The following is a 27,390-nucleotide window of genomic DNA, read 5'->3' on the forward strand; positions in this document are numbered from 1 at the left end:
TATTGTTCTTGTCGAAACCTTTCCCTATTTTCACAATTCCAATCTGTTGTGTGTTCTGCTACCTGGGAGGGTAATAATACTCAGGCTCGCTTTTCTGTCCTCAGCTCCTTCTTGGATTTCTTCTTCCTGGCGGCACTATACATACTTAAATGTGGAATATCTGTACCCAAAACAGCCTTGGGTAGATTTGGAATCAATCTCACTGCTAAAAGGATATCCTTGATTCCTATTCTTAAAGAGATTTTTGTGGTGGAATATGTGGTAGTGTCCCAATGGGATCAGGAGTGTGCTCAGCTTGGGACCAGTGGCTAGTTTAGGGATCATCACAGTCTTTAAGCAGCCAATGTCCATGAGTCCCAGAATTTTCTTCCCATCAACACTTACATCCTTCACAAAGGTGGCATTTAGCTGCATTTTGTTGAACAAGAGATTAGGAAGGGAATTTGTGACCAGAAAATTGCCCTCACAGTATGAACACAATTTAGACAACATTGAATTTACATCACCTAAAGTCCTGTAACTTACATTTAGATTTTAATTTTTTTACTTTTACATAATTTTACATATGATTGGAGAACAGCTTATACACAATCAAAATACTGGTATATATTTATTGTTCTTTGGGACAGCGTATGCCTTCTTAGCATTAAATGGTTGAAGCACATGTTGATCACCAACAGCAGGTGGAAGCCGACACACGCTGTAGAGTTACTTAAACTGATACCACAAATTTCCTGCTAGCTGCCTGGAACTTAACAAGACATTCTAATATTACTAAACATTCATTAATGTATCAGTTATGTGTGTTAGTGTTTTTTTTTGGCATTGTTTTATGAAGGAACCGGATGGCAATTAACCCCCACCAATCCTATATCCATTGGCTTTGAAATGTTCTTGGTGGGGCACGTTCGAGTGATGTGGCCCTAGTCACCACATTCAAAGCATTGTGGGCCTAGCAATGAAATAATGCCTCACCCCAAATTTTCTCTATGACATTTCTCAAAGTCAAGGTTTTGGTCAAGTCTTGAGATAACCTGTGGATTTGAAGGATTCAATCCTCAAGAGATATATGGTGCCCCAAACATCTTCTGGGTACCAACTTTTTGGAACACTGTTGACCTTCACACACCCTGTCAAAAGTTTTTTTTGTTGTTTTTTTTTTGCATCTAATGCTATCCGTTATGACTCAACATTTTCCTTCTGGAATTTCAACGAAGGTGAACCAGCTTCTTGATGCTGTCTAACATTTGCTGTCCCATATTAAATGCTCCCTTTTCTTCATGTTTGAGACTTACTAATGCCTGTGAGAACAATAACTTGTTGGCCAAGACCGTCATGTATACTTTAACATCTACATTTAGTAGGGTGGTGAATCATATATGAGGCATACTTAAGGAGGATCTATCCTAGGCTTGGTAATAATGGCCAAAATGTCTGCTTCTGGCATGTAAGGTATCACCTCTTTTGTTCTAGGAAACAAATTAAATAATGTGGTGAAGAAAGGGACCAATATGGGTTCCATGACTGTAAATTCCATGGTGAATGCACAAGGACCCAGGCTTTACATGGTTTAATGCCCTTAATGGCCACCAGTATCTCTGATCTTTCTCTGGATCTCCTATGGAGATCCTCTAATTAGTATTCAGTGGATAAAAACATATTTGGTCTATTAACTTTGTTTTGGTTGCTGTGACAACATCACCCCCTTCATGTAGGAGAAATGCTAAAAGACACAGAATAATAGCTTTACCTTTTCCCCTATCAGCCAATATAAAGCTTCCTCCAGGCCCTAAGAGATCAGGAATCAGACTATAATTCTGTTTTACTTTCAGTTTGTTGGTCGATGGCTTGTGATCTGTATCCTCCTCATTTACCTTTCTGTTTAAGTACCACCAGGAACCCCTCTGACCTGTTCACTTATATCATATATATTTTGCCTCTTATCTAATTAATTTGTCTACAGTCAGAACTAAAATGTGTCTATTCTAGCCACCAAATCTTACAGCTTAACCTCAAATTAGGTCGTAACAAGGATAATTCTTGCTTAACTGCTGATGCCAGGGCCAAATGTTTATCTCTTGCTAATGTCTTTAAGGCACCTTACAGCGTCAAACGAAAAAGATCTGGATTGTCATTGTGTTCTTATTATTTACCCATTGTTTTCCAAAGTTCAGCCCCATTATTTATGCCATTATTTGGCTATCAATCCTGTCTCCACTTGCCATTTCTGAGAACGGGGTCATTGCTAATGAATGTCGTCATTAATGGACTGTGGTAAGATAAAGATACAGAGCCAATGGTTGAATCATGAACCATACACATCATATCATTGTGTAGGAATATAATATATCAATCCATGTGTGAGTGTTGTAGGCTAGAGGGTAACAACGTTAGTCCTGTATTTTGGATGTATTGCCAAACACCAGACCAGGAGAGTCTGGGATCTCTCTGCCTTCAAGGCAGCCTCTAGGCAGTGTTAACCAGCAGTACAAAAAGGAGCTGAATAGCTTCTTGGAAAATGCATTTGCCACTTTGTGGATCTCACATTACGAAAGAAATCATTAACGATTGGATCCCTTATAGCTGAAGAGTTAAGCCCCTGAACGGAGTGCATAAGGCACTCTGTCTTTGGCTTTTCATCTCTCCCTCTCTCCCTAGAATGGCCATTATGTTTGCAGAACAGTCTCTACTTCTGATTCCTGCAGTCCTGCACCTTAAACCATTGCAGTCATATGAGGGGCATCACAGACTTCCCTGTTTCCCATTAATATGCATGCCAAGGGACTTTAAGCCCTCCTTAAATGTTTTAATGTGAACATTAGTAACCTATATTCCTGCAACTGTAACTATAACTGAAGGCTGCATGGTACTGTCCAATGGAACCTCAAACCTTTCCGAACAAGTTCCTCGGAACAAAGGTCCCCATGACAGGTCATAGTGTCTCCTTCCTTTTACTCAGGTGGAACTGAGCCAGGCTATTTGGTAAAATCATTTTGTCTGTAGGCTTGATCTCCTAGTCTGCCAAAATAGCATTTCTCTCTGTTGGTACACAATTTGTGTAATCACAATGTCTCTGGGGCATTGTCATCTACCACCTTTCTTAGGCTCACTCTGTGCACTCTCTTCATCACCTCAATCTCATCTTCCCTTAGCCTCAGGATCTGGCAAACAGTAGTTGGGTGAATATGAGAATTAGACCCCCAGCTTCCTCCACGATATCCTGGATTCTGCTGTTATCTTGTCTAGCCCTGTTCTCTATATCTTCATTTGTTACATGGCAAGTATCTTCCTGTGTATCAAGTATTGTAACTCTTACCATTTAAATATTTTCTGTCAGAGAGTTCTGTAAACATTTCTTCCACCTCCAGTCTGGTCAACATTTGTCTGCCAATAGTCCCTCAGACAAAGGTTTCCACTCTTCAGACATTTTCTGTTTCAAATCCACTTCCCATTCTTTTTAGGAGCAGACATCTTCTTTCTTAGGGGATACTTCCCTGCACACCGCTGTCATCATCATGAAATCTGATTCTCTAGCTCGGAAGTGGCAGAGACCAAATCCTCAGTAGAGGTATAGGTTCAATATGTTCCTTTGTCTCTGTGACTTCTTTAGGTTTCTCTGCAGTTCGTATTAGAGATAGTGAAGGATGTACACTATGGTTCTCAGTTGTAGATAAATCAAGCACCAAGTCTGCAGTGTCTCTTGTGCTGTCAGTTATGAGCCGACAGGGCAAGGGTAAGTGCAAACATAAGTGTCTGTGGAAAAGCCACCTCCCCCTTCTCTCCGTTATATGATCCAAGTATCTTGGATTATGTCAAGGACCTCTTCATTGCTGTCTATATTTGAGTTGCTAGCATTCCTCCTTCATGGGCAGCTGTCCACAACTTGCACAATGTTCCCCTTTACAATAGAGACTGGATATCAACACCTCTGGGTGACAGGCACCATGTTACCAAAGGAGACTCATTTGCCTTCTGACCGTTGGGTGCTCCTTACCTCCGCTTTTAGTGCTTATAAACCAAGTCTATTAAATTCTTTCAGATTATCCCATCAGTGCAGGGGCTGAATAGTCAGAGGACCACCAATGGTGTTGGCCAGTGTGCACATCTTCTCCTCTGGTGTCTGAAGTTCCCTTCCCCCCACTTCCTCTTCAGATGTGGGCCAAGAGAGAGTGGTGACAGCAAGCACCATGTACTTTGGGTACAAAAGGTTGCCTCACCTGCATGTGGCCTTACCACTCCATTCGCAAGTGACATTGGCTGTTTCCGCCTCAGTCGTCCACTGGATGGTGTTTGTTGAGTATGTGGCCTGGCTTTCCCTAGGTGCTCTAGCATTTTTTTCATTCACAGTTTCTCCAACATAGTTGATGGTGTCAAACTGGAGACATGGTAGCGATGCCAGGAAGAGCTTCCATCAGCAGAATTCACTTTACCCCTCCCCACCCCACAGTCCCGACTCTTCTTCCAGAGTATGTAGGCTCAGTTCCCCTATATCAGGCTGGTGTATACTCCATCATTGCTTCCCTCTGTTAGTGCAGGCAGCAGCAGCTCAGAGGACTAAAAGCTAGCGACTGCGACCCTAACCAAGTGCCCATTGTTTCCAATTAACTAAACTTGATTTGGAACTTTAGGGACTGAATTCTTCTTTTGTTGTTTTTGTCAGACACAAACACCTAACACACAGTTCACTTGATGCTTATGTCAATCTACCAAAGCTCAGTTAAGAATAAACTTGGGTAAAATTAGTTTGTGTTCTTTTGGGTAAGTCATGTGAAACTGCTCATTCACTTTCGAAGTTTATGAAGGTCTCTTTTGAAACTAAGCACAATGTTTGGCAGCAATGTCTGAAGGATTTGCAAGAGAACTGTAGGGTATGCCCGCTAGACTGTGAGAAGAAAAGGAAAAAAAGGTTATCTGAAAAATATTCTCATAGTTTCTTTCCAGATTCTTATTAGTATGGAAATTGACCCCTCCATCCTTCCCTAGCCTTAGACAGGTGGTACACCAGAAAAGCTTTTTCTTCCTCTTGTGTTGTGTACAAATATGCCCTCCAAATGTTCCTTATGTTCAGGGTTTACATTATTATTAACTATTGATTGGACTGATATGCGGGTACTTTAGAGTGATGCCTGGAGGAGCATTAAATTATGTTTCTGCTGTTGAATTATTTTTAAGGGCCCAAAACATACACATACATGCATTAGAACAGGGCACAAGAGTGGTTGAAAAGTACAGTTTCATAAAATAAACTATAGCTCTTATTACTGTTGAAAAAAAGACCAATGTAACTACATGAGTAGGTAACATCTTCACAAACATTGTATTAGCTGTTGGAAATTACCATATTTTTGTATGGCATTCCCCAGATTTATTGCCTTCTTAGATTAACCAATTTGTGTTGGCCATATGATTGTGTGCACTTTACTTCTGCTAACCAGTGTACTTGCCTTTTTAAACATGATAGCATTGCATATACCTAATTGGCACATTGAATCCACTTGTAAGTCCATAGTATATGGTACACTGTGTCTCCAGAACGCACTAAAGCAGCATTGTACTCAGGCCTGACATCGAAGCTTTGAAGGACAGGTTTAAAATGCCATTTTGACTTGACAAAATAAACCTTTTGCCAGGCCTAAACCATCCTTTTAAATATGTCAGTTATAAGGTAGGCCCCAAATTCCCACTGGGCAGGTTCATACTATTCAACATGTAAGACATATACACTTAAAGTTTTACATGTCCTGTCAGTGAATAACCTCCAAAGTCATTTTTCACTGTAGCAAGGTCAGCTCTCCCATAGGAAAACACTTGGGGCCACATGTACGTAGCTTTTTGATGGTCGCAAACGGGCCAAGTAACAGAATCGGCCCATTTGCGACCAAGAAAAAACATTTCCCTATGTACAAAACCCAATTTTGCAAGTCGGTATGCAGTTACTGACTTGCAAAACAGTGTTCGCAACTCACAATTAAGAAGGGTCATTCCAAGGGTGTCCCTTCCTAATTGCGACTCACAGGGGGATGTATGATTGTTTTGTGACCGTGAATGCTGTTGCAAAACAATTGCAGTTAACACCAATTTCAAATTGGTGCTAACCCATTCATAAACTGGAAAGGTTCCCCAAGGGACAACTTCCCCTTTGTGAATGGTAGTGAAAATGTTTTTTCAGAGCAGGCAGTGGTCCCAATGACCACTGCCTGCTCTGAAAAAATAAAACTGAAAAAATAAATGTTTTCATTTTTATTTTTGAAATTTTCAATCTTCAATAAAGAAAACTACGTTATTGAAAATTCAGTCACAGGCAAATGGATCTCAAATTGAGACCTGCCTCATGAAAATTAATGAGGCAGATCCCTAGCGACCCATTTGGGAATCTCAAACAGTGTGGTTAACATTTTGTTTTCCCACTCGCAATTTGTGATTCGCAAACAAATTGCAAGTTGTGAGTTGCAAAACAATAGGTCATACATCTGGCCCCATCTTACTTATAATTCTTAATTCTGGTTTGGGGGGCAGTTAGATTCCAGGATATATGTTAATAGTAATTTAAAACCCAAATTAATGGAAAGTCAGATTCTAAATTAATATTTTAAAAATAAGCCTTTTAGAAATCTGACATTTCTTTTCCTAAGCCAAATGTGCCTTTCTGCTAGTGTCCAGTATCACCTGACTGGTGAATGGCTCCCTTGTGGTGCGATGTGGGTTGCTCCCAGCCAATGGCCAAAAAAGCTTGGGTGTTGAAATATGTTTTTTTCCTTGAGCAGGATGGCCTGGGGGTTGTGCCCAGCCCATTCTTGAGTATCTCTGTCATTTTCAGATGTAGCTCACTCCCTTTTTCTCCCTAGTCAACTTGGTTCCAAAACTAAAAGAGAGAGAACAGCCCCTCCCAGAAGGGAGTGTTTGCTCATTATCATAGCCACAACTCTGTGTAAGCACAGGGAGCACAGAGAGCTCTGGCTAAGGAACGAAGAGTTCCGCCTTGTTGGATTTAGGTGGAGAAGGGTACTGTGGGATAGTTAAAGTAAAAAAACACACAGGAAGTGCTGCAATAGTGGGTCTCAGGACACTCCTGGATCTGTGAAAAATCAGAAGAAGGACTGTCCTGCTCTCTCTAGAACCTGAGGGAAGACTCACCTGCTTGCCTTTACCCCAGAAGTGACACCAAAGGTCAGTTGGCTGATCTCTTCTTCGAGCTACAGGGTCACAACAGGTTTTGAGAGGCCTTGCAAGTGCCAGCTCACCACTTCCAACTAAACTTGAAACCTGGGACTTTGAAACGTTTTGCCAACTTCTTTGCTCGGAGAACTGACTGCGGAACTGCAACAACCTGCCAAACCGATCCAGCGAAGGTGCATCGCTGATTGGCCAAAGAATCAGGTTGCTGCTGCTACATTCTCCTCTGAAGCCTCTGTCCCCCGCATCAAACACACCACCACCGCGGGCAGATCCTTCTGCTACCTTGCACCCAAAACCTGGAACTCCCTCCCAACCCACCTCCGCAAGACCCAAAATCTACTTCTCTTCAGGAAGGGCCTCAAAACCTGGCTTTTCGAACAGTGATCCTCCCAGCCCCTTTTCCTCCCTGTCCCCCCCCAGCGCCTTGAGACCCTCGCGGGTGAGTAGCGCGCTTTATAAATCTCTTTGATTGATTGATTGATTGAAGCAGCAAATCTGATCCATAGGGACTTGCATTAAGTATACAATAACAGAAATGAACAGGTAAAGAATACATAAAGGTGGGCACAGGAATTGACTGATATATAAAGGATGTGTGAGCCTGGTGTTGATGCAAATAAACATATTTAATTTTAGCAGCATACACTACAGGTTTCTGTTATGGTTGTTAGTGGCTTTGTTGTCGAATAGATAACTAGTTTTGTCTCTACATGTTATGAAAGACGGGAGGATGCAGAGTGTAAGCCAAAAAGACTTCATAATTTCCTAGCCTCCTGCTTTTTAGTTCCTTTGAGCTATGTACACCCTGCGTGTGCATGTCTGCACACAGATAGTGTTGCAGAATAAATTATTTACTGACAGTCGCACAGCAGCTCCTCTTTTTCATGTTTTTACAATGCATAAATCAAAGCAGAGTGGCATTAAGACGCCTTACTATTGGTCATACATCATGGAGAAGGCAGGCCACAATGCTGGCATTTTCCAGCTTGTTAGCAACATACTTGGCGGCAGCGGCGGCTGCTGCAAATCTTGAGGGGAGGGGTGTGGTGAGGGCCGGGGCGTCAAAAAAAATAATAATAATAATAATAATTTTTAAAAACGTACCTTTTTCCCATCGTCGCCGCTTCCTCTTCCCTCTATGTGGCTTCCCAGCATTCACTGGGACACCAGCACAGGCTCCCCAGCAATCCTGGCGCTGCTTACATTCTAAACATAGTATGTAAGCAGCGCCAGGATTGGTCTGAGCGGCTCGTAGTGCCGCTCAGACACAAGCCTGGGGTCTGTGCTGTTTCCCCTAAGACGGCTGACCAAACACACATACACACTTAGTGCACTCCCCCATTCCCCCCACCCCACAACCCAGCCCCCCCCACCCTGAACATACTGCTGGCTGAGCCAGCAGATGAAAGATAAAACGATAATTAAATATTGTTTTATCTTTTATCTCCTGGCTTAGCCAGGGGGGCGACGCTCCTTCGCCATTGCAAAGGAGCCGCCCCTGCATGGCGATATCCATTGCTGCTAAAAACCTACAGGTTGCAAAGAAAGTTAACCCAACAATACATGCCCATCAGCATTCAAAAGATCAAGGGATGCCTTGGCTTAGACCTGAAGGTAAAATAACTCCTTTCTCCCTTCTTCTCTCCCTTTACTCATTTGCGCATTTCTTTTATAATCTGGAATGAAACACCGTGTACCAGGACCGTTCAGGGAAATTGCATAGCAGACTGAGGTCACGGCGAGAGTTACAGATATTTTACTCCGGAAGAAAACTAATGTCAGGCTAGTTTTGATCTTAGGGTGAAATCATATATCATTCGTGAGCTGATATAATGATACATTCAGGGGCGTAGCTTCCATTGGTGCAGCAGGAACAGTGGCACCTGGGGCCCAGGTGCCCGAGGGCCCCACTGAACTCTGATTATTTATCTAAAGCACATTTTATTGATCTTGAAGAGAAAAGTCTCTTCACAAAAAATAAATTACAATATGGCAACATCAAATAAGGTGCATTCCTTCTAATTCCCATTGACCCGCCACCTCACTTCCAACAGTTCTCAACCCCTCCTCTTTCAGCAAATTCACAGCGGTCTTCCTGTCTCAGGATTATGCACAGCTTTCCCCTGAAGTATTTTAGCCTCTATTATTGCATTAGGGAAACCACTGGATCAGTGGTAACCCCACGGTAGTCTGCCCATCCCCTTCACATTTTCATGTACTTATGGGGGCATCCTCTGGTGTCATAAACCTGCTTTTCCAGCTCACAATGAGGACGAGTCCTTTTCACCATTCCTCAGCTGAAGGTGAATTCACAACCCTCCATTGGTGAGCAACATCTCTTTTATCCTCAGTCAGCCCCAACTAGAGTTGTGCTAGAAGGTATAGTTCATTATCTAGTAATGTGTGAGATACCAACCTAGGGTTGGGTGGTATATTCCACCCCATCACCGAGCCCAAGCAGGAAAACACTCCCTCTCCCAAGACGTCTCTAACTTACTACAGCTCCGAACTGTATGTAACAGGTCTCCATCCTACACTGAGCAGCGTAGGCAGAAGACGAGGTGACCACACCCATTTTCTGCAATCTGCGTTCAATAAGGTAGGGTCTTGAACCCTTTTTATTGATGTATTTCACAGTTCAATCAGCGGCTGGAGAGGGGGAGGGAGGTCAGTGGGCAATTCCTTCTGTGCACTAGGTATCCGAAATAAAGGGTCCAACAAGCTCCTGAAACACAACAGAAAACCACAATGTTCCAAACATGGCTGCCATCTCTCACTGCTCTGTCTGCTTCTTTTTCTAAATCCTGTGAGACTGCGGCTCCATAACCAACATTATAGGAGGTGAAAGGTTAGTACACGGGCCTTATTTTAGGCACACTATCACAGCAACCAGGACAGCCACTCTTTCTGCCAGGGAGGGGCTGATTCTGTGGTTCCATGCCATCTATCAACAAAAACAACAAGCTTTCTTTACTAGAGGAACACCAAAAGGACGTTTTATTTTAATTCATGTTTGAAGACATTTCAAAAGAAGCACTGACAAGCTAAAAACAACCCATGCGTCATGAGGGCAGGCGGTCCCAGCAAAAGAGGGGAGGGGGCGACGAAATGGACGAATGTGCATCATCATGTGAAAAACTAATGGTTTGCAGAAAAAGGGCCACAGAGCCAGACGTGATGGAGTTAGCATATCACCCAAAATCTGATGATATAACAGCAAGGATGAGTAACGAAGTGGGTGAAAAAGAAAAAGAGGGGTCAGTGGAGAAAGCCAATTTAGACATCCAGTAGGTCTTGGTTTTATGCGCTAATACATACAGTGGCAACACATTAGCGCAGTGGTCTCCAAACTTCTTAATGCTGCCCCCCAGTTGAAAAATAAACATCATTGGGCCCCCCTCAGAATTTTTCACAATTATTTTATAAAGATGCCACTGTTTAAATATGTCTAGACCTATATAGAAACATTGCTGTTAATTAATGTCACCTTTTTAAAAATGCAATAACATGCTTCTGCTTAAAACAAAGGCCTATTATCTGTATAATGCTGCTTTTGGCCAGTCTGGTGCCCCCCCCGGGATCACTTGAGGCCCCCCAGTTTGAAGACCTCTGCATTAGAGGAAGACGCAGGAAGGATCTAGCAGGAGAGGACAGAGACCTATACAGCCATAAAGTAGTCACTGCAAGCACTGGAGTGGAAGTGGAAGGATACATCAAACAATAAATAGCATTATGTGGAAGATGGATTCTCCACTGGGCTGAGTCAGGAACTGATTCACAGTGTCTTAAACGAATGGCCAAAAGAGGTTGAGCAAAGAAAGCTAATGGCTGCCATGGAGAGACCAAAAACACACTCTGTGTGTATTGTTAGTCATAGGTCTGTTTGGCAGCTGCACTGTTAAATCCCAGCCCTAAAAACAGGCAACTTCAATATAATCAGAGGGATCAGATAAAAGATAAAAAGGTGCTTTTTGATGTAATTTTAAAGTGACACTACTTCCAATAGAAAGTGAGACATAGTCATCATTAAAGTTCTAATACCGCTGCCTTGTTGATGTGGTTGAAAGAAGAGTACTCTGTTGTGTGGCAAGGATATTTGAAAAGTGGAAGCAGAAGCATCAATACCTAGGAAAAAAGAGCAAATCCTTTTGAGCAGTTAACCCATCTTCAATATTTATTTCTCAATTGTCTATATGTTGTTGGAACAAACAACAGCATTGATCTTTCCTAAAGTGTGTGCCACCCAGCAAACTATGCTCGTTCACAACGAAATACACAAAGGGGAATTCAGAAATTAAAGGAAAAAGAAAGCCAATCAGCTCATTGACACTAGCCACAGAAACACACACCACTTTAGTTATGAACTATACCAATGGTAATTAAGGAAGATGTTCACATTTCCTTTTCTTTGCAGACAAATTTCAGTGGGGATAGTTAGAGGTGCCCCTGTGCCCTCCAGTCCCCCTTGTTCACCACATTCTCAGACTTACAAAGGATCAGAAATATAATGCAGAAGAAAGTAATTAAATGCAAGGTGAAATGTAGAAATGTGATCTCAAATGAAAAGGGGGAAGGAGCAATAGAGTCAGAGGTGGTATCACATTAAAATAGGGTCAGTAATTATTGCCATGGTACCCAAGCTTACTAATCCTTTAGACAGCAAAATGATTACACACACTGCAGTTTCCTTTTCACAGTGCACCAAAAGAACATGCTTGTTCCCAGGGTAAAATGGTAATGACATTTTTTTTTTTTCAGAGCAGGCAGTGGTCCCACGGACCACAGCCTACTCTGAAAAAATGAAAAGAAAACTTTTCATTTTCCTTTTTAAAACCCATCCCATTTTCCTTCAAGGAAAACGGATTGCATTAAAAAAAAATACTGCTTTACTGAAAAAGCAGTCACAGACATGGTGGTCTGCTGACCCCAGTAGGCCACCATCCCTGTGAGTGTGGCCATTCCCAAATAGGTGACAAAGTGCGACCTGCCTCATGAATACTGATGAGGCAGGTCCTCTGCAGCCCATTTAGGAATCGCTAACATTGTCTCAGACACTCTTGTACATTACAGATTGTGACAATTTGCGACTCACAAAAAAGTTCAAATTGTGAGTCGCAGTCTGTAATGGTCGTCCATTGGGCCCCTGGTTCAGAGGTTGATGGGTCATTGCTCGTATATAAAGCAGGAAATATCTTGTTCAAACTATTGCAGGCTGTGATCAGTGATCAGAATGAAGGTTGAGGACTGTGAGATCATACAAACCAGAAGAATAGATCATACCGAATGGAATTGTGATAAAGTCCTTGGTTCATTACAATCCCTGGTTTGTTACATGTAATGTTGTGTGAGAAAAATATGCCAAGGGAATGTGTGTAGCTATTGGCATCACCTTTGTCCCTGCCAGTTAAAATCATCAAAGATAAGCAATTTTGATTAAATGCCTCCCTAAACTCAGCACAAAACAAATTTAAAAAGACATTTCCCTGCAAGCATTACATTATTGAGCAGTAGGTGAGTAATCCAACACATTTCACTAATAATTCATATAAGCAGCAAGAATAGCAAACAGGCATTCGTTTTTCTTAAAGGTGAAGACTAAAGAGTGACCCATGCTGCCCCCTCCCCCCCCCACACACACACAAACACACACCCCATAGCCCTCTCTCTTCCTCCACAGCCAGGTGGACTATGTAAATGAACGGTGAAATCCATTAAGGGATCAGATGTTTATTGATGTACCGTTTCTTTGCTTGCACTAGCCAGGCTTTGGCCATAGCGATACCCTGTATGGAATTTCAAATTATTACATAATAGAAGTTAGAAGCATGCTTTCAGGGTAATCTGTCATTTAGCAAAGTACAGTCCCTTTTAGCAATAGCAGAGAGAAGTATTGTGCAAGGGACGTTGTAGGTATGTATTGTGAGAGGAATGAGCTGTAAAAGTGTAGAACAGCTGTAAAGCAAATCCCCTACGCACGACATAGAGTATCTCTGCCTCCTTGTGGATAAGGTGACTAGTGTTGCAGGTGATGGTGGTGGGGCAGACTAATGTGCCCACAGTTCATTCTGCTGTCATAGTACCTATCACTTAGGTGTGTCTTCGCCACCTCTCTGCATTATGTAAGACCATGTGCTAACCAGTCACCTTTATTTAAAGATGGTGTCTAGCCTCTAAATTCCTTCCGAATCTTGTATGCGCACCAGTCAAAATCTAGACAGGTTCTAAGTTAGGAGTATTCAGATGTTAACTCACTGCCAGATTCTGTGTTACTTTACAAATCTTGGGATGATATGTGAGACTAAAATGTTGTATGATTTGTGGCAGTGTTAAGTGGTGTTAAATGTTTGCTGCGTGGTTGCATGATGGTAGGCATATTGGTACATAATGTTGGTGGTCTGGTTGTATGTTGGTAGATATGTATGTGTGCATACTGGCATGTGCTTGAATGTGTGATGCTATTTGTGTTCAGATATAATTGTGGGTGTATTAGTATTTGATGACGACTGTCACCTCTGTTAGTACTTGAGTATGCTTACAATATGCTGCGTTTGTGCTAATGGTTTATTATGCTTGTAAGTTTCTGAAATTATGTATTATTGTGCGTTAAAGTTCATGAATTTTTCGCAGTGTAGCACTTGTAAATGGTGGTTGTGTGGGCATTTAATGACCATTATATTAGCATATGGTAATCTGTGTTTTGCTGTAGCATGTTTATTTTGAATGTGTACTGTTGTGTGCCTGGGTGCATGAACCTAGGTGTATTGGCGTATGATAATGTGTCTGAGTGGATATAGATTGATGGCTGTGTGGTAATTTGTGGTTGGTTACATAGACCTATGTTAATAGGTGCTGGCCAATATTTGTGCTGGCATAAAATGAAGTCTCTACGCTGATATATAATGTTGGGTTTATAGCTGTATGATTGCGGGTGTGTTGTCATGTTTGGTGGAAGAATGTGTGAAATAGAGTGGATTGCTTGGGTGAAAGAATATATGATGGTGAGGGTGCTGGAGTACAATGTACTTAATGATGTTATATATAGCGTGTTAGTTTTCCTTTGAACAGGTATGCATTGTACTAAATACTGTGCGCTGAGGGTAGGAGTTGAGGTTGACTTAGTGCATTGGCATTGTGACTTGAAGTGAAGGTAGCCCCTTGACCTGGGAATATCGGATATTTTTCATTTTTATGGCTAAGCCACTATAAAGGTATTTATCTACCTTATCTCCCTTTCAAATTCATTTTTTTATATACAATGATGCATAATACATATAGTTCCCATTTTTCATGTTTTATGATGCCTGTTCGTGTTTCATGTCAGTTAAAGGGAAATATTCACTGAAAACAGCCAGGTAAATATAGTTGTATACTCTTTTGTTCTCTGTAGTGCGTAACAAAAAAGGGTAGTAGAAAATGCAGAGAACGGAAACGCAGATCTTCGAGCCATGTGACGGACTGACCATAGGAGCCAAAAGTGACCAGCAAAAGAAAGCGGCAGCATGAGGCATGGCCAATTGAAAAGAAAAAAAACTGTTTATACCAGATCGTAATACCCTTATTGGGGCTGAAGAAGAATTACTTAAATGTAAGTGACAAGGGCAAAAAATACCAAATGACAAGAAAGCAACCCAACAAGCAAAAAAAAACACTTCTAACATTTCCTGGAATGTGGCAAGTAGTCTCCAGAAAGCCAGTGACAGTGACTTTGTACATTTCTTAACTTCTCATGGTATTATAATTTTGCAAGAAACATGTCCACACCTTTGATACTCCCTGGATACATCAATCATTCAAAAGGTACACTAGAGTTTGCACAGACAGGGATTAGTAGTGGCCTGCAGATATCATGCAGGAGTGTCATATGAATTGCAACCAAAAAATGGAACAACTGCCATGACAATCTGTAAAGGTTTGTGATATTAAACTACTAGATACTTCCACACTAAGGAAAATAATCATGTATGTCTGCAGAAAAAGATGCAGGGATTCCACAATTTTTAGTCTGAATTGATGAAGTGCTGTCAAAAGCAACCCAGTCTGATGTACATTTTCTTGTATAGAGTGACTTTAACTGCAAGATGGGCGAAGGAGGAGTCAAAGACGAATCAGTAATCAAACAGTCAAATTAAATTCAGCACATGGGATCCAAACTCTAAGCCATGCCTTCCGAAAGATTCATGCAAGATTAAAGTTTCTTGGCTAACTCTTTTAGAACGAAGAATTTCCTCTGAAAATGATAATTTCTTTTTCAATTTTTATGTATAGCTGCAGAACTTCAATGAGGACCACATAAGAAAGAACAAAACATCAAATCAATTTTCCCCAAAAAATGAAGAGTATTGCACGTACACAAAAATAATTGTCATATCTTGATAGCATCATAATTCGTATTTGATTACTAGAATAACATAAATAAAAGTGAATACACCATAACTTACATTTTAAATCAGACATCATTAATATGTGGGCTACACCTCTACGTCTACTGAAGGCTGCTGTCAGATGGCCCCTATAAAGTTTGGGCTAAAAAGACTAAAAGCATCTCATGACAACCTGGTCGACTGGGCCTGTGAGGAACATTTTAAAATTAATGTCAAGTCCCTCTTTGCAAAGCTCTAGTTCAACGAAAGGAATAAACTCAGCCTGGTATAACCCCAAGCCCTAAGTAATCTACATCCCGTCTCCAAAAAGAAAATAACCTCCATGGTGAACAAGCAATGTGTGTGCCTAAATAGTAATCAGGAGCACTGGAATATGTATCCCTTAGAAACCAGATTGGGATATCTGACCCCTCTCCTAGTTTGCAGCAATACTTAATGCTGCTTTCTAGCCAAAGAGAAAGGAGGCTCTTCACTGTAGGGAGAAGAGATTGTTTACTGTTAAATGAAATCTTTAGTAGCAGAAACCCATCAATCTCGTGCAAATGCTTGTTTTGCTCCACAGAGGCTTTGAAACATTTCATTTTGAACTGCAACCTATGCAAGACCATCCGTACAGTTAGCAAGTTGCTACATAGACAACAGCTAGATTACCAAGATGAACACATCTTCTTCCTCTTAAGTGACCTGTTGAGGCATGCAACAAAAAAACAGGATTCCATAAGAGACAAAGCTGGGACCTCAGGTCTAAACTGGTCCAGAAGGAGAACACTGCAAACCTTTCCCTCGTTCCACAATAGACTACTCAAGGTCTTGCAGTCATTTGCACTCTTTTTAACTACTTTAACTGCCAAAGCTGGACTGCATTATTTTGGGAAGAACTGTTTTAAAGGTTTTTTTTATATATATGCAACGAGTTTTAATGTGTTTTATGCCTTTAAGTGTTTTTACCTTAAAACATTTAGGCTTAGGCTTTTGTGTGCATAAATGGACGAAAACCTTTGTTAATAAATTCAGTAGTAGAAAATGTTAATTTATGTTGGTCACAAACAGGGGGCTTAGAGAAAACATTAGATATTGCATGAGAAGAACCTTCTATCTGTAGAAGGAGAGGTTTAGCAGCTGCTCTCTGCAACACTCAGCTCACAATGGGCCACTGATTGCAGAAACTAGGTTCAGGTTTTTCTCTTCTGGGGAGAACGTCAGTCAAACAAAGGAGGGTGGTGAAGTTGTGCAGTGTATTTTGACGTTTTCATTAAAGGCATTGAGATTCCAGATACTAACGAACTGCCTAGAAGGAATTTCACATTGGATGGGAGTGATTTAATTTCTCGAGTCATACAAAATTAAGCATTGTGTACCACATCAACGTCATTGGATATCAGTTCTGGAACCGCTGCTATTTGTACAGTAATAGCAGAACGACGTAATGTTTGCTGATGTGTGTTGAATTTAGCCCTTCACTTCGTCACTGGGGTAGTAACTTTGAAGACAGTTTGCTGGCCAACCACCCAAGCTCAGGCTCGTCTAAGTGGTGTGACCTTGATGACCTAAACAAAATAACACAAGAGAATGTTTAGATATTTTTAAGATGTGTTCAGTTCAAACCTCTGCCGTAAATCTGATATGACAGAAAACATTTGTTGCTAAATGAAGGTAGTCTGTCTTTTATGGTCATTGTATTTGCACTGACAATGTTTCAAGTAAACCTTTGACAAAATGTGAAAAACGTGCTTCTCTTAACTTTTTAGGGTTTTCAAGAACTGCTTTGCTGGCCCGGAAGCTTTTGGCCCTACTTGATGTGTCTTCCAATTTATTCAAAACGTTTTCTGCAACAACTATGAAAACTCAGCACGGTAGGTGGTTACACCCAGCTTAAGGTAGTTACTTCTCAGACTAGGAGAAGTGAGGACTGTGCCAAGGGAACCAAACAGCAGATCAAGGGTAGCAGCAGTTACCTCCGATGACCCCTAATTTGCATCCATGGTACCCAGATTACCAATTGTTTCTTCAGCCCCAGACCACTCCTGGGAATTTCTACATCACTTCGCTAGGGTGTCAGTCAGCTTTTTAGGTTTAACATAACAGCGTTTGTGCCATTCACAGCAAAGTGTTACTTCAAATGCAGAAAAAGATGGGACTGGAGGGGCGTCTCTGCAGATCTGCCTTGCAATTCAGTAAGAGAGAGCGTTCTGCGATCATGGCTCTTTGCGGGGCGTGGGGAAGCATTTAGATCTTTTACATACTAAGTCAGATTCTGCTGTTATCATTCCTGGAGTACTGGCAAAGGTAGAGGGTACGCTTCCATTCAAGCGTTTCTTCAGATCTGTGGATCATTTCAGTGATAACAGAATAGCTTTCAAAGCAGAGCTCTCAAGACTGGTTGATTATGTGGGAGCAATACACAGCAAGTAAAATAAACAGATTGGCAGACAGCTGGGCTCCGTAAAAGAACTGAAAAGAACCGTAAAGCTGTTGTAAATGGTAAATCGTGAAGCCAGGAACAGGAAAATAAAATATTATAAATAAATAAAAGTATGCGTCTGTGTGCATGAATCCGCGCGTCTGTCTGGATATGTGCATACGCTTTTAGGAAACTCCAGCACGCTGGCTTTTTGGTACTGATTGAATGATTAAGAAATCACCCACGTTCAGTTCAAGCTTCACAGAAAAAATGGCATGCTTTGAAAAACCGTTTCAAGTGTCTGTCCGTGTTTGTTGTTTCTGTTTTGCTAATCATCTTTTGCTGTTTTTTTCTTTTGTCTTGGGTTTGACACTGCAGTTACTTAAACCTCATCGTGAGCTGGTAGACCCGAGCATCCGAGGGCGCTTGCATCTTCTATAAAATATATTATTTGCTGTGGAGAAGAAGTGATTATATTTCATTAAACCGCAGCATATTGGCAGGCTGTCTGAAAAGATTTGTCTTTGGTGCCAAACAGAAGACAAAAAGCCTTTAAATGTGACATATCTTAGACGAATGTTCTCCGGCCGACCACAAATGCATACAATGTCTCAGAGTTGAATCAATCTCATCTCAGCAGATTTAATAGGAATAACAATGGCACTAACTGCTGGCTGGGTCTGACCTTTAACCGCCACCGTAGACACAACATGTTAATTATACATAGAAACGAAAAGGCAAAGGCACTCAACATTGCATAACATCGTGCCTTTATATTGACCTAAAGCATCCTAGTGCAGATTGAAGTAGCACTGCATACAATAGGGAAGCATAACAAAAAGTACAAAAAGTAATATTATGTCAGACTATACACAGAGAGGCGCTCATGTTTAGATTAATTTCTGTTGAATGCTTTACACAACCCCTTTGACAGGATTCATTGCACTGAAGGCCGAACTTAAGAGTATCAGAGCAGATTAATCAGGGGACACAGCAGGGAGAAGGAGCCTGTCTAATCCACATTGTGGACCTGTTTCATTCAAGTGGCGCTGGTATTTCCAATGTGCACTGTGCATGTGCAGTTCAACTGCACGCAGGGTGAGATTCACAGCATGGGCAGGAATCACTCTGTGATTCATGTAAGGACCAGGTCCTGTAGATAGATTCAGATTGTTAGGGCCATAACGTGATGGTCTGCAAAATAACAGATTGCAGTGAATCTATTTGATATGAGATTTAAGGGTGTTTGGTTTTGTATTTGAAACAGAGAAATTGAGCTACATATGTGATGGCTGTATTGGATTGCAATTTTGTTAGAAATGGGGTCTCTAGTTGGCTGAGGTATACACCCTTCACAAAGCAGGGACCACAGTCCTAGTCAGCGTAAGTCACACACACTCCAAATTATCCTGAGCCACCCTCTGGTAGCTTGGCACTGAGCAGTCAGGCTTAACTTAGAAGGCAATGTGTAAATTATTTGTGCAATAAATCATGCAATAACACAGTGAAAACACCACATAAATACACCACTCAGGTTTAGAAAAGTATAGGATATTTATCTGAATAAATTAAGGTAAAGACAATCCAGATTTGATAAGCACAAGTTGAAGTATCACTTTTGCAATGTAAAGAAGAGTCTTAGGTCTTTAAAAATCTGCAATTGTCTTGTGTGCACAAAGTACCTGGTTTGTGTCAAAATTACACACACGGAGACCACAGAGGAGGAGATGCGTGAAAAAAGGAAGGTGTGCGTCGGATTTCCTGATGCGACACAGACAATGCGTCATTTCTTTCCACACTGCAAGGGCTTTGCGTTGATTTCTGGCACGCAGTCTTGGATCCTCATTGCGATGCGGGGTCTTTTGACGCCCAGGGACGATGCATAGAAATCCCGGGCGTGCCGGACAAAGTCACAAGTGCTGCGTCGATCCGGTGGGCGATGCGTCGGAGTTTCTGTCGCACAGCAGGCACTGTGTCGATTCTTCACTCAGGAAGTCGGGCTGCATCATTCTGGCTCAGCAATGCGTCGATCCGGTATGGCTGTGTGTGGAAGTTCCGGTCGCAACGCAGGCGCTGCGTCGATCTCCACTTTGGAAGTCGGGCTGCGTTGTTCCGGTTCAGCGATGTGGTGATTTTCTCATCGCTAGGCAGGCTGTGCATCGTTTCCGACAGGCTGTGCATCGATTTTTCCTGCACAAGGAGTTTCCTTGAAGAGAGGAAGTCTTTTTGGCCCTGAGACTTCAGAAACAGGAGACAAGCTCAATCCAAGCCCTTGGAGAGCACTTCTCAGCAAAGTCAGAAGTCAGCAAGGCAGCAGGGCAACAGCAGTACTTCACAGCAAAGCAGTCCAGGTGAGTCCTTTGGGCAGCCAGGCAGCTCCTCTTGACAGGTTGCAGGATCTGGTCCCGAAGTGTCTGATTTGGTGTGGTCAGGAGCCCAGTTTATATACCCAAAAGTGCCTTTGTTGTGGGGGAGACTTCAAAGAGTGCTTTTGAAGTGCACAAGGTCCCCTTTCAGTACAGGGCTATCTTACAGGGTCCTGGTGGGAGGTTTGGCAGTCAATTGTGTGAGGGCAGGCCACTAGCCTTTAAAATGTAAGTGACAGGCCCCTCCACCCTTCTTGCCCAGGAAGACTCATTCAGTATGCAGATGAGTGCAGGTGTGACTGAGTATCCCGTGTTTGTGGTTGTCTGGGTGAAATGCACAAAGGAGCTGTCAAACAGCCCAACCCAGACGTGGATTGGAGACAGGCAGTAAGGCACAGATGGATTTTAAGTGCAGAGAAATGCTCACTTTCTAAAAGTGGCATTTCTAAAATAGTAATATAAAATCCAACCTCAGCAATAAGCAAGATTTTCTATTACCATTCTGGCCATAATAAATGTGACCTGTTTTCCCCTTTCTGATAAGAATCTACCACTCAAACAGTATATGAGGGTAGCCCTAATGTTAGCTTATGAAAGGAGCAGACCTCACAGTAGTGGAAAACGAATTTAGTAGTTTTCCACTACCAGGGCATATAAAACACACACTCATATGTCCTGCCTCTTACCTACATAGCACCCTGCCCTATGGCCTACCTAGGGCCTACCTTAGGGATGACTTATATGTAGAAAAAGGGGCGTTTAAGGCTTGGCAAGCACTTTTAAATGCCAAGTCGAAGTGGCAGTGAAACTACACACACAGGCCTTGCAGTGGCAGGCATGAGACATGGTTAAGGGGTTACTTATGCGGGTGGCACAATCAGTGCTGCAGGTCTACTAGTAGCATTTGATTTCCAGGCCCTGGGCACAGGCAGTGCACTTTACTAGGAACTTACAAGTAAATCAAATATGCCAATTGGGAATGAAACAATGTTACCATGTTTAAGGGAGAGAGCATAGGCACTTTAGCACTGATTTGCAGTGGTAAAGTGCACGGAGTCCTTAAAACAACAAAAACAGTGTCAGAAAAGACAGGGACCCATTTTATATACTCAAAAGTGCCTTTGAAGTGGGGGAGACTTCAAAGATTGGTTTTGAAGTGCACAAAGTCCCCTTTCAGTAAAGGTCTGTCTGCCAGGGTTCGGGTAGAGGGTTTGGCAGTCCATTGTGTGAGGGCAGGCCACTAGCCTTTTAAATGTAAGTGGCAGGCCCCTCCACCCTTTAAGACCAGGAAGACCCATTCAGTATGCAGATGAGTACAGGTGTGACTAAGTATCCTGTGTTTGTGGTTGTCTGGGAGAAATGCACAAGGGAGCTGTCAATCAGCCCAACCCAGGCGGGGATTGGAGACAGGCTGTAAGGCAGAGATGCATTTTAAGTGCAGAGGTCCACTAGCAGCATTTGATTTCCAGGCCCTGGGCACAGGCAGTGCACTTTACTAGGGGCTTACAAGTAAATCAAATATGCCAATTGGGAATGAACCAATGTTACCATGTTTAAGGGAGAGAGCATATGCACTTTAGCACTGATTAGCAGTGGTAAAGTGCGCAGAGTCCTAAAACCAGCAAAAACAGTGTCAGAAAAGCAGAGGGAGGCAGGCAGAAAGTTGGGGGATGACCACCCTGAGGCTGTCAGGTCTAACAAACTTCAATGCAGCAATGGATTTTAAGCAAAGGTTACAGATGGGCAATCGATGCTGAGGTTTTTTTGAGGATGTGAAGTTCCATTCCACGCAGTCAAAGATGGATAATGCGGCACAGCTTGGAGGACATTCACATGGTTACAGGGAACCAGTGCAGAGTGCACATTGCAGAGGTAGTAATCTATGTACCGCAGGTATTCAGGTACAATTTACAAACAGCATTAGTATAATCCAGACTGAAGAACACCAGTGGTATGGTGGCCTACCACCAGTGCGCGAAACCAAGAAGAGGGATGATTTGCCAGAGCAGTTTTAGAAAATGGAATTAACTCTTGACAATTACTTTGTTTTGAGATTCAAAAGCAAAATCAGCATTCAAGATTACTCCAAGATTTTTTTCTTGAAGATACTGAAATGGAGTGAATCCATAACGTGGCAGATGAGGAGGGTTAAAGAGTTGGACAAAGATCCACAAGTTTGACTTTCCATTTGCTGGTGCTGAGATTCTGCGATTATTGGGCTTCTGGTCATGGAGAGCAACATGACATGGTGAAAGTGATCCTTACTCCATGATTCATAGAGCCTCCAATTTGAGGATGGTCTGAATGTAATCTGTCTTATTTGAGGGTTATCTGGATAGAATCAGCATGATTAAAGCACATGAATTGTAAGGAGTCAGTGATCAGTGTGGTATACCAAGGTTCTGAAGTGAGCATTAAATAGTATCAAGCAGTGACAGAACCCTGCACAATGGCCACGGTAACAGATGACTACAGGATTGCTACTCTCACAAAGTTGCAGGAGTATGACGATAGATTTTGACAAAGCCAGCAGAGAAGGCTAGTAGTATGAGAGCAGTAGCTCCTTTCCCATCTACTTGTGTCCTCAGATGATTGAGAATTTTGGCCCATGATGGGAATGGATCCTGACGTGACCTTTAGCCAGAATGTTGTTTGTTTTAATGAAGTCACTGAAATGTATAAACAGAGTACATTTAATCAGATTACCCATGAAGGGTCTATTTGTAATTGGGAGCTTTCTAGGCTCTTGGGGTCAAGTAGGGGCTTCAAGAGAAATAGCTTGATGTGAGATCTCATTTTATTGTGGACCAGAACCAATATTGAAAAGAGGAGTAAAGGGTGATTTATACCAGTAAAAAGGTGAAGTGAAGGTCAAGCGCTCATTAAAACTTGTTGGAAGGTAATAGCCTGGTTTCTGGAAATTCTTAATCAGTTTATGGAAACCAGATTTATACTGAAATAGCATAGTTTCTTCTCTTAGCCTGGTGAAGGTGCCAGGCGTAAATACAGACTGAATAGTGCTTTTGGATGTCATCTGAAGAATAAAGGGGATAGCTGTGTTGCCATTCCATAGAAGTGCATACATCTTGCAGACCTGAAGCTTCAATGATCCTAAAAACTGCATCAAGACGTTTTCATCTTACTGAGTGGGGTCTGAAATGAGGTGATAACATTTGAGGGCTTCCAGAGACAAAACAACAGATTTAGCTTTGTCATGGTGTGAAAGGTTGAACCATGCAGTAAAATCATGGAGTATGATCTAAAAGGACGGTCGAGGACCATGGACACAGTGAAGTCTCAGAAAGTTCAGCAAAGCCCAGGCGGACGGCGGTGGTCAGGTAATACGAAGGACCGCGTGAGAACAATGTAAAGAAAGGCTACATCTTACTAAAAGTAATCGCAGTCAGGAGTGGAAATGGCAGCCTGGGACTGAACATGACCCTAGTGTAAATGATGGCGAGACCCCTACCTTATTGTTGGATCAGCTGTTGAGGACTGCCTTGTTTGTGGGAAGGATAGCTCTATGAATAATAGCACACCTTCCACAACGCAGGTTTCAACACTAAATAGAAGTTCAGGTCTATATAGGGTCATAAAGATGATTTTAGGCTGCAACCTTAGCAAACCTGTGCAAATGGTGCAGATTGCACGCAATATCTCAAACTGCCCTATTTCTAAGGGATTTGAAGTGCTCTCATGACAAAACATAATTTTACCTAGGTGTTGTGGGTTAGAGAGAGGTATGTTTAGTGCTTGCTAGGGTTATCAGGGAGAGAGTGAAGGGAAAGGAGAGTAAGAATAAGGGTGGAAAAGAATAAGGGTGGAAAATTGATAGCATGGTGATAATAGGTCAAGCAGAGGGTGTTGGAGATTAAGTGTGATTGAGCACTATCCTTTTCCTGTATTCACTAGGTAAGGGTTATTAATTCCTGTCAAATAAGTAACGCAAAGACAATCCAGGGTAGATGGATGCAACCAGATGCTGAACATTTCACAGATAACACCCTGAGGAAACGGGGCAATCACAAGTAGCAAACATGTACATGAAATAAGACAAATCACGTTGCTTCAAAGCAGCAAGATAAGTGCTCCCATGTAAAGCTTAATACACCTGTCACCTGTCACCTCTAGGACCCTAGTCCACATTTTACCTCGCCACAGACTCATGTGGTTTGTCCACCAGGCTCAGTCAGTCCATTCTGTGCATGTGTTAATTCTTTTGAAAAATTGAAATGGCCAAAATCGTTTTTCAACATCTGGGAATGTGCAGATGGGGGGACATTTCCTATGTGTGGTCTTATAATTGAAAGCATTTATTAGATCAAGAGGCACATTGTATTTACATTTGTTGCTGAGATAGGTCTTATTCCACAGAAAATATTAAATGTGTTTTTTATTTTGGAGGGGTTGTTTAGCTATAAGATAAAAGATGACAGCTCCAGTGTGGCTTTCTCCTTTTCTTTATTCTCAATGTCTATGGCAGCCATAATGGGACATACATCAGAGCAGTGTCCGTGATTCATTGCGTCCTGTTTAGTCATATTTCTGATGTCTGCTTCTGCAGGGATTCAGCCAGAATGGTCCATGTCGGGTATTCAAAGTCTACTTTCTGAAGCAAAGAATGTTCTCCAGTCTCTGAAAAGCCATTATGGAATTGTTCAAGGTAGGCTCACGTTAATTTGAAGTAATGAAGGATTGCTTGAGTCCATAGTATACTGTGATCTTATTAATTACCTTAAGCTATCTTGGTTCAAGTTTGTTATTATATTTTCAGAATAAGCAGATTGTTCTATTGTAGACAAATGATGCAGTCAAAAAGATAGTGACACTAATAACATAATTATGTCATAATAATGTTGATGAATTTCTAAATGCATGAAAACATTGCAAGAAAATCCCCTACAAGATATTCCATAAAAGACAAAAGGTGTAGTGGGGGCATTGAGTAGGTCAGCAACACATAATATTGAGTAACACATGAAGATACCATTAACATCTCACTCAGTATTAAACAAGTTTATACCTTTCTGCATTATGTTTCAAGGAGAAGGAGGCTAAGTGTGTGGCGCAGTGAGGGTCCTAATAGTAATTAACAGTACTAATCAGTGAGCCTTTCCAATACCTATTGGAAATGCTATCATTTTCACAAAGGCATTTTGAAGTATGTTTACAAGTACTCCCTGTACCAGTCTTACACACGCCTACGTAGCTTTGTGATTTGTCCCCAGAACATCTAACATAGGATTAAAATTAGAACATTCAGGTCCTACTGTTATAAAATTGGTACGCATAGAGAGTACTGTGTTCTTTGTGCTCTTTTACTAATAGTGAATTGAATGATTAAGGCAGGAAGTCCATCATAGATTTTTCCTGCCCATGTCATGGTGGGTAGGTATGGTGGACCAAGAATCGAGAAGTTCCCTGTATCCATTCTCGATAGCGAACTCTCCCGAAACGCCATCATGCATTTTTCTTGCCTGGGCCACGGTGGAAACCTATGGTCGACCAAGAATTGATAAGTTCCCTGTAACCATTCTCGACAGCGAGCTCTCCAGGTCAACGCCGTTTCCTCAGCCTGCTTCCACACGCTGCACATGCTCCGTAAGATCTTTAAGTGGCTCCCTATCGGCACGAGGAAGACAGTGATGCAGGCCCTCATCACCAGCCGACTGCACTACGGCTACGCACTCGATGCAAGCCCCTCCACCGAAGTCATGCAAAGACTCCAGACGATCCAGAAGGCTGCTGCCAGACTGATCCTCAACCTGCTCAAGAGAACCCACATCACCCAGCACCTGAAGGACATCCTCTGGCTCCTGAACCAAAAAAGATGCCACTTCAAGCTCCTGACCCATGCCTACAAAGTCCTTCATAACCAAGTACCCACATATCTGAACCACCGCCTTCACCTCCACCAACCAACCAGCCAAATAGAGTTGTTTAGGCTTCATCAACATGTCAGTTTGCTTGGCATTACCCTGTGACAAAAGTAGATCCATCCCACCACCAGATGTACTTTCAGCATGGAGATCTTTGCCAAGCAGGTAGGAGCACTCAGAACAGCAGGCGGTCCACTGTTGAAACGGCAAAGGTGAGGTACTCTGCTGACAAGGAAGGCTGTTGAACCACATGCCTGAGTTTAAGTGATCCCACAGTATTTTCATACAGATGAATGGGGCTGTCCCATAGCAACAATTGAAAATAATCTACATCTCTCTGGCCTCTACCTGTGGTCTCCTAGACACTCCAGAAGCTTGGCCCCGTTTCCTTACATGTCTAGCTAGTCATATTCCTGCATATTGTGATTCCTGGAGCTTGGATACATCTTTTTTGGTATGTCCTGATAGATGTCACTAAAATAGTCTGTACTGGTATTTACCACAGGCACTTAAATGACTGCTCATAAGACCGCAGGGATCTAGTCAGTACTGTCTGAACTCAAGAAAGCTGATGCAAAATTGTATTTTCCATGTTGACAATTTCTAGATCCAACAATGTTTTTTCTCAAGTACACCCCAAATTCTTGACGTGTGATCTGATGGCATAAAGTAAGTAAATAACCCATGGAAACTTCACCAGTCACACTAAAAATATCCTGAATTGGGGAAATTGATATCAAATTATAACTGAGACTTTCAAGTGGAGACCTTTGAGCAGTGGCACTAAAACGAGAATAGAAATGCAGCTTTACCAAATCTAGATGGAGATTTAATTAAAAAATATATTGGTGGCCAAGAAATTGTTGGACATCAGGTACATAAGTAGGGATCAATAAACATATATTTTGTGAATTTGAAATGCTACATCTTTATGTGGAGAAAATGGGAGCCAGATGAGTTTGGTTACTGCTCCTCACTGGTCCTGCAATTTTGCTTCCCCTTGCTAGTGACCCTCAATGATGTGTAAAACTTAAAGAATGTTACCAGAGCAACCAAAGCTTAGATTATGAAAGCACTAAGGAACTGGGCCAGATATTCAATGCCTTCTCAAACCCTGTGATGCACAAAATCATGGTGTTTTCGACTGCACAATGTTTTTTAGTTCTCACTTAGGACACAATATTAGT

At 42.0% G+C, this 27,390-nt stretch overlaps 1 protein-coding gene across 1 annotated transcript in view; it reads left to right on the plus strand.

Moving 5' to 3' along the window:
• The window catches only part of LOC138286353 (uncharacterized), a 1,286,679-nt gene that overhangs the window by 340,918 nt on the left and 918,371 nt on the right, over window positions 1–27,390 (plus strand). Inside the window, exons 45-46 of the mRNA XM_069226509.1 lie at window positions 17,306–17,410; window positions 24,889–24,987. Coding sequence (XP_069082610.1) covers window positions 17,306–17,410; window positions 24,889–24,987 — 204 coding nt within the window. The remainder of the gene's footprint in view (window positions 1–17,305; window positions 17,411–24,888; window positions 24,988–27,390) is intronic.

This window comes from Pleurodeles waltl, chromosome 3_2 (assembly GCF_031143425.1).
Source record: "Pleurodeles waltl isolate 20211129_DDA chromosome 3_2, aPleWal1.hap1.20221129, whole genome shotgun sequence".
NCBI lineage: Eukaryota > Metazoa > Chordata > Amphibia > Caudata > Salamandridae > Pleurodeles > Pleurodeles waltl.